At 41.0% G+C, this 8,010-nt stretch overlaps 1 protein-coding gene across 1 annotated transcript; it reads left to right on the top strand.

The window, feature by feature from the left end:
• The first annotated feature begins 2,715 nt into the window (after positions 1-2,715).
• dmrt2a (doublesex and mab-3 related transcription factor 2a) lies at positions 2,716-6,507 on the top strand. The gene is made up of 4 exons (XM_044026620.1): positions 2,716-2,867; positions 3,416-3,847; positions 4,819-4,921; positions 5,283-6,507. Exons 2-4 carry the CDS (start codon positions 3,470-3,472, stop codon positions 6,383-6,385), a joined length of 1,584 nt encoding a protein of 527 aa, XP_043882555.1. The 5' UTR covers positions 2,716-2,867; positions 3,416-3,469; the 3' UTR covers positions 6,386-6,507.
• Positions 6,508-8,010: the final 1,503 nt, after the last annotated feature.

Below are 8,010 nucleotides of genomic sequence, written 5' to 3' on the forward strand. Positions count from 1 at the left end.
TTAAGATGAAGTGGCAAATAAAGCTGCACCTGCAAGCCCAACGTCTTCACCTCCAACACATGGAGGAACGGTTAGGAGGAGACCGAAAGATCAGGAAAACACTGGTTTTTGTTTTCTCCATTCATTTGTAGACGTTTTTAAAACCTTTGTATGAAATGAAATGGAAGATGCTGTGATAGGTTGAGGCTATAGCTGTCGTCAGATAAAACGTTTGCCGTCAATGAGGCATTTTAAATAACATATAACATAGGCGATGGAACTGGACATTACATCAATGAGTCTAACTAAAGGTTACTTTGTGACATAAGCATAAAAAAATAAAAGGAATATGATCAGAAATTGTAAAACGACCTGTAGTTTTTAACTACACTGAAAAAATGAAGATGGTTGACAAAGGTAAAAATATGAGTTCAGTTTAGGTGTTACCATTTGAAGAAATATTTTTGAGTTTATCAACCATTTCTTCAGTGTATAAGGTGAAACTTAAGCTATTGTTTTGTGTAAAAGACCAAAAATTAGGCTGCTATAGCTGCACCGTTGGTATAAAATGAAGGAATTGAATTGTTTTTAAAGATCTTACAACTATTCCTGACTAGAATACATACATTATGACACGTATGTGATTCATATCCACTCACATTCTCCCTTTGCCTTCCCTCTGCTCATCGATACGTCACAGAGTGAACACACAAAAGGTGCAGCAGGTCGAGCGGCTGCTGCTGTTTCCATCTGTGTGAACATCCAGGAGTGTATTGTGTTGTTTTCAGTTCCCATGGAAGTCAGTTGGCACTGAGTAAATTCGGCCATGTTTCCTTTTTTGCTTTTCACTCAGTGAGCGGCAAACAAAGAAGCCGACATAAAAAAAAAAACATGGTGTACATTCTTGTGTTTTAAATCATGCAGGACACACCCACAGATCCTGTCTCTGTGTGAAAGCTATACTGCTCTGTATTTAATATGGACTTTATACACACCCACACACACACACACATATATATATATCCTTATTTTTTATGTTGTATGTATTATTCATTCATATGTATTGTTTTGCAACTAACATCCAATAATTGGTGTGTGTGTTGTTGACTCTTTGAGAAGAAGTATACCTGTGTGTGTGTGTGTGTGTGTGTGTGTGTGTGTGTAAGGAAATGAGAGCCATATGTTTATAAATGTAACTATTTCATGTTCTTGCTGTTTGTGTCATCAGTGTTGTGTATGATTTGTGATGGATCATCTCAATGAATGCACTCTTAACGCATTTATAAAGTGTTGTTTATATTCAGTTATTTCTTCGTATTATTCTAAGCACTCAGAAGCAGCATGACTTGAAGGTATAGTTCAGGTTGGGTTTTACTCAGCCATTGTTGTGTGTAGGACTCTCCTGCATGCTGACATTGTGTTTTTTTAAGGTGTGATTGTTGTGAAAACACAATAGTCTGCTGCTGCTGCTGCTGCTGCTGCTGCTGCTGCCAGGAGGACAGACTGTAACAACCTGCATGACATGACATTTATTAGCTGTCTGTCTGCTGTGGCACAAAGCTCTTTAATGTGTGGTCTGTGTAAATACATTCAGACAGAAAGACGACACATCGTAATCAACACGATCACATTATAAAGTCTTCAGATAATAATAATAATAATAATAATAATAGTAATAATAATAATGTTGTTCATTTTGGACAATTTCGATTGTCATACAGTAACAGCCGGTTTAACAGGTTTTTCTTCAAAATAATAGCAGAGCTTTTAATCTGCGTGACTTTAAATTGTCTATATTGATTTATTGAGTTAAAAGAAACAGAGTTATATTGTAGTGTATGGGCTGTGGTTTCCACATGTTGACACTCCTGTTTATGTGTCACAAATCTGAAATATTTTCAGAACAATCAAATTCGCTGCCTACTTTGTGGGTCATAAAACAAACAAACAAACAAAAACCAACAAGGTTTTTAATGAAGATTTGAATCAAATATTATCCAGTTATAAATCATTTATATCCTGTAAGTCTCATTTAAATGTTTTATTGTTTATCTCAGCATGTATTTTATGTCTGATATTTAACTGTTTTTTTATGTTAATGTTTTTTTTGTGTGCAGCACTTTTTCTTAGGTGCCATAGAAACATTTGACTTTAAATTCGTCATTTTCACATAAATTAAATTAAACACATAAATTCGTAACATATATTTATATTAAAGCTTTAAAGCACATTAAAGCTTTGGTTGTATATTGTATTTTCTCATTCTGATCATTCTTGCACAGGGAATTTTGATTCACCTAATCTGCTTTAATCTTTATTAAAAATCAAAAACACTTAAGCAAGAAATAAAATAAAAATCATATAAAATTATATTAAAAACAAAACATTTTCTTCCGGGGTAAAACGCATATTTTTGGCGCTTAAAAAATGAGGGAGGCCTACATGTATTACTCCCACACATAAAGGTACAGTTCCACACCTTTTTGATGTTTGTTTGTTGATGCTTTTTAAACTAAAACGGGCACAATTGGACTCTGTTGAGTGAACTCGTTCCTCGAGTGGACTTAATTTGCTTAGTCTAACAGGAGAAGTGCCCGCGGGTAACTGCTCGTCATCCCATTGGTCGGCGAGAGCTGAGAGGCAGCCAATCAGAGGCCAGAGAGCGCGGACTGGAGCGACTCATAGGAGTGAAGCTGTGGAGAGTGAGCACCAGAACAAAGCTGGATCCGTGCGTGACAGACAGAGAGAGAGACAGAGAGAGAGACAGAGAGAGAGAGAAGATCATTAACAACATCAATTACGCGTGTTTTTGTCACGGAGGAGAACTCAACACTTTTACTTTTACTGCTGCTGCTGCTGCTGCTTCTTTACCCTGAGGATCTCAGCAGGTACACGCGACTCTTCTCATGCTTTTATTATTTTACACAGCACGCACTGGAAATGTAGAATCATATATCATGTGCAAACAATTACACACGCGAGAAACTGAAGGTTTTACCATGAACTGACCAATGAAATAGAGACAGAAAGAAGAATAACTTGCTTTTATTATTGTGTCTCTGATTTACAGAAGTGTTTATATTTTTGGCTGTTTTATTTAATTTTTTTTTGGCCTCCCACATTTTATTTCTTCACATGTACTCATTACTAATAATTGGCACGTGACTAAAAAGTAAATATAGACTTCAGCCTACTGTGTGGAATTAAATAAAAATAATTTTTAGAGGCAGCTCCTGAAGTTTTGTTACATCTACTTTTTCTTGGGATTAACGTAACAGCCACAGAGTCTCCGCAGCTTAAGTTCAGTTTATAATAAAATAAAGTATTATATAGTTTATATTTCCATTTTTTCTTCTTCAAATTATAAAGACAGAAAGGATTGTTTTAACTTGCCACTTAACTAAGACAATGAGTAATAATGGATATTTGTCTTCAGGCCGTCAGTGGGATTAAAGACAGCCGGCAGAGGACTCTGGTCTCGCGGGCAAACATGTCAGACAACTCCGGTTGCGAGTTTGAAATCGACGTGGAGAGCCTGACGGAGAGCGACGACCCTGCGGCGGACTCCTGTAGCCGCCCCGGCTCGGCACCGCTCGGCGCCGGCGCCGCAGCCTCGGAGGACGACGGCGACGACAGGAAGGGCGACGACAAACCGGCTCCCAGCGGCCTGGGTCCCGGCGACCAGAGGAAGCTGAGCCGGACACCGAAGTGCGCCCGCTGCCGCAATCACGGCGTGGTGTCGTGTCTGAAGGGACACAAGCGCTTCTGCCGCTGGAGGGACTGTCAGTGCGCAAACTGCCTGCTGGTGGTGGAGAGACAGCGGGTGATGGCCGCGCAGGTGGCGCTGAGGAGGCAGCAAGCCACGGAGGTGAGTCACGAGAGTGGGTGTGGGTGCGAGTGCCACCGTGTGCGTAAGGGAAACATGATTAGTGAGTTACAGCAGCACGACTGTGATTCAGCAACAGTCAATGTAACACAAGCAAGAATACGCAATAATAACAAATCAAACTCTTATTTATCATACTAAAGCTGTCAATACACACTGGGTTTGTAGCAGGGACACAAACACAGTGTTCCTCAAAGTATTTTGCAGCATTAAAATAACAAGAATCCTTTTAAAAAACGTACATACTATACTGTTATACACTATTCCAGAGTATACTTGTTCTCTTTTAGTGTTTACTTTAACAAAATGTACTGTGTAGGGTGAATCCATGTCAAGATTTCTTTAAAGAGGTCGTTTTTGACTTTAAACATACTCATATTTTTATATGGTATGACCTTGTGACCTGACCTGCGGCTGACCAGATATCCTCACATGTGCAGTCATGTTGTCTTTTATTTATTTGAGCTGCAACAAGACAGTGTACGGGCTCCATTTGAGATCTACTACGTCAAATCCGTTTTACTCCTCATAAAATATAAGCAGCGATCTGTGTTAAACCTCTCAGAGATGCTGTTGGTCAGGATAAGTTCAAAGTTCAACAACTGGAAATAGATATTTCTTTGTTTTTGTTTTATGATGTCTCACTCTTCGTTCAGCATATCATGTCGTATTGAATAGAAATACAATATAATATGAACGTTGCTGCATGTGTGTTTGTGTGGTTGTGTGTTTGTTTAAGTTACAACAGCAGCATTACAGTTTTTATGTTGAATAATTGCCATTAGTATCATTTTACATCAGTTTAATTGAGTAAGATGTTTTACAAACACGTTTATTATTACCATATTTAAATATGTGATAAATAATACGTTCAATTCAGAAGACGGACTCTGATATGACCCATGTTTATCTACTATTATCTTATTGTATCTTGTTTTTTTTCAATTACCCAGGATAAGAAAGGCATATCTGGGAAACAAATCCCAGCAGAGAGGAGGACAATATATCAGAGACACATTCGACCGTCCACCATGCTCGCTAAAAGCATCCTGGAAGGTAAAGACGCCACAGATCTAAGGAGACACTCGTCTGATTTCCGTGCATTAGAAGTTTGATGGTCTTCTTCTCTTGGCTTGTGTGTCACTTTAACTCACTTTAACTGAATTCCCCTTTTCTCTCCTTGTCTCGTCTTGGATTTCTTTTCCCTTGAAACAGTGATAAGGACTTGCTAACATCTGTAAGCAAAGACTTATTTCATGTTGTGGCATGCAATACTTTTAATAATCTTAATCTCCTGCACCTTGTTGCAGTGCTGCACGCTATTTCAGTGTCGAGAACATTTCTGCATGCATCAAGTATAATCCACCACACACTGGACGTCACACTTTGCATTAAACAGCCGCTGTTTTGATTCCAGGATATCGTCCCGTGCAGTCTGATCCTTTCCTGGCCGCTAACCCAACTCTCCCCCCACCGCTGAGCGACCGCATGAGGAAGAGACGAGCCTTCGCCGACAAGGAGCTGGAAACCATCATGCTCGAGCGGGAGTACAAAGAACGAGAGCTGATGGAGAACAGCCAAACGGCCACAGCCTCGCTCCTCTTCCCAAACAGCATGGTCCACCACGCCACCGAGTACAACTCCTACAAGACGACGTACTCGCCGGAGCCACAGCCCAAAGAGCTCTGCAACTTCATCGGCCCGAACTGCCTGGATCTCTCCATGCAGTATCCCACCGGCTCGGCCAATGTCGAGCTCATCTCCTCCAACGTCAGCGTGGCCACCACCTACCGCCACTACCCGCTGCAGCCGTCGCGAGGCGGCCTCATGATGTGGCCTCGCAGTGCGGCCAACCTGGGCGACACCCTGCTCTATCAGCAGTGCCTGTTCAATGCCACAGCGATGCAGAACATGAAGCCGGGAGCTGTGTGGGAGCCCAAGGTGATGCCCGCAGAGAGCCAGCTGCCCGAGCAGGAGGCTGCTGCTGCTGCTGCTCTCGCCGCTAAACTGGAAGGATCACGAGCTGCTGCACTGCAGCAGGACTCATCCAGCGCTCCGCAGCCTGATCCCAGACCTTCTGTTGTCACCCACGGAGGGCAGAGGGAGTGTTCCGCTTTCTCTCCCCCTAAGAGGAGCTTTGGACAATCCTTCCCAGACAACACCGCTTCGCCAAACTCTGTCCACGTTTTGAACAAGCTGAGCAAGGACGGCGCTAAGCTTTCCGTGAAACTCAACTCCTTCCAGTCCCTCATACAGCACTCGCTGAACGAGAAAAGCGGCGGCGCGGCCGGGGCGGAGGTCAGGCCTCCCTACTGTAAAGAACTGTTAGAGGAGGCAGCCCGCAAGTTCAGGGAGGGCTCCACCAAGGACATGCAGGCTGTGAAAATCACTGACAGGTACGCCAAAGACTTTCTTTCCAAGCCTGTGAGTACCAAGATGGCATCCGGCGAGTCTTTGTCCTTCTCTGTGGAAGCCATACTGAAAAGACCCACGCCTGCCATGAGTCGAGCATTCCACTGATTTCAGTGTCTTTCCTTGCACTAAGAACAGGTTTGTCTCAGTGAGTAGACGTCAGTGTCGACACTTAAAGACTTAAAGACACTAAGGCACTGCACCAGAAAACAGACAAGCTGGGAATAATTCCCCCAATTTAATATTTATGTACATTATTATTGTATTTTACATGTTTGCATGTTTAATAACTTTATTGTAAAGAATATTTAAACATTATCCCAATGTTCTCATGCCAATAAACTTTATAAGAGCGAAACTGTTTTCCATAAAAAGTCTTGTATTTCATTTTATGCTGAAATTATGGCACAGGTCAGAAATACTTATGAACACACACACACACACACACACACACACTTTCTTTTAAATTATAATTCTATTGCATTGAGCCTCCTGTATAAATATAAATGTTGTGTTGTTAGAGAATAAGTTTCAAGTCTTTACATTTTTGCCCCACACAATATTTTACACCATAGTCACACTGTGTCTTGACATTTTTTTTAGTATATCTTAGTAGTAAAATTTAAATTTTTGTCTCCTTCATATTTTCTATCACATTTAGAGCAACAATATTTAATATTAATTTGGAGCCTCATTGGTTTTATCCTGGCATATATTTTTTTGAAGTCATTGTTGATATTTTATATATTCTATTCTATTCTATTCTATTCTATGTGTTATTTAGGGGTTAAAACACAATGTTTGTCGTCTCATCTGTTCACGATGGATTTCTCGACTCATTCCTTTCCAATTACGAGCTCTTTTGTAAGTACAGCGTGTACTTGTACTTGTCATCTCTTTGGGATCTTTTTCTGGCATGGACCTCGGCTCATGGAGACCAAAACCTGGTCCTAATGAGGCATAACCTCAAGATTAGAGCAAAGATTTGAGTTATGGTCAGGTTAAAGTGAGGATTAGGCATTAACTGGTTAAAGATAATGCTTTGTTTAGCTCCAATGCAGTGTCTTAATAGGAATAGCTGGACAAACCTGAATGTGTGTGTGTGTGTGTGAAATGTGTGTCCATGCTGAAAGACGTCTCAAAACATGGGTTTCACATGAGCTGCTGAACACTGATCCGTGGAATAATGAACAAGACGCGAGGTTAAAGAAAAGTCACAGATCTCTTCCTCCTGCAGCTTTCACATTTCATCGACGTGAATCCGCAGCCAAACCACTTCACTCTCTGACCAGAGCTCTTCTGTCCTGTCACTTATTACACTTATTCCCTCTCCTCCTTGTGAGTCCTCGCTGCGGAGACCCACAGAGGACTCACACGCCGACAGCAGCGCTGTGCTACAGTTTCAAAGCGTTCCTCTTGTTCCTGCTGTAATTGGATTTGGTGTGATGATGACATTTTATCTCAACACAGAACGATGACTTCACTGTAAGTGGGGATGTTTTTCACTTTTCTGTGGACGTGCTGTGCTATTTCTGTCAAGAGCAGTGAGTGCATTATGTCTCTGAGGGTCCACACAAGTATGGAAAGACAAATGTGGATGTGACCGTGAGAGTATAACACAGCTGCTTTAATAGCTTTAATAACTAAAATCATCTCAAGAGTGTTTTCACTTCAACTTTATTACTTTGTATCTTCTTTAATTCTTTAATTATTATTCATATATGGTTCAATTT

Source organism: Solea senegalensis, linkage group LG5, assembly GCF_019176455.1.
Source record: "Solea senegalensis isolate Sse05_10M linkage group LG5, IFAPA_SoseM_1, whole genome shotgun sequence".
NCBI lineage: Eukaryota > Metazoa > Chordata > Actinopteri > Pleuronectiformes > Soleidae > Solea > Solea senegalensis.

What these genes read in the sequence shown, in the direction of transcription:
- dmrt2a (XM_044026620.1), top strand. Translation starts at nt 3,470, where the DNA reads ATGTCAGACAACTCCGGTTGCGAGTTTGAAATCGACGTGGAGAGCCTG. An exon ending in GGAGGCAGCAAGCCACGGAG is followed by an intron (nt 3,848 to 4,818) that starts GTGAGTCACGAG and finishes TCAATTACCCAG; the next exon opens with GATAAGAAAGGCATATCTGG. An exon ending in CGCTAAAAGCATCCTGGAAG is followed by an intron (nt 4,922 to 5,282) that starts GTAAAGACGCCA and finishes TTTTGATTCCAG; the next exon opens with GATATCGTCCCGTGCAGTCT.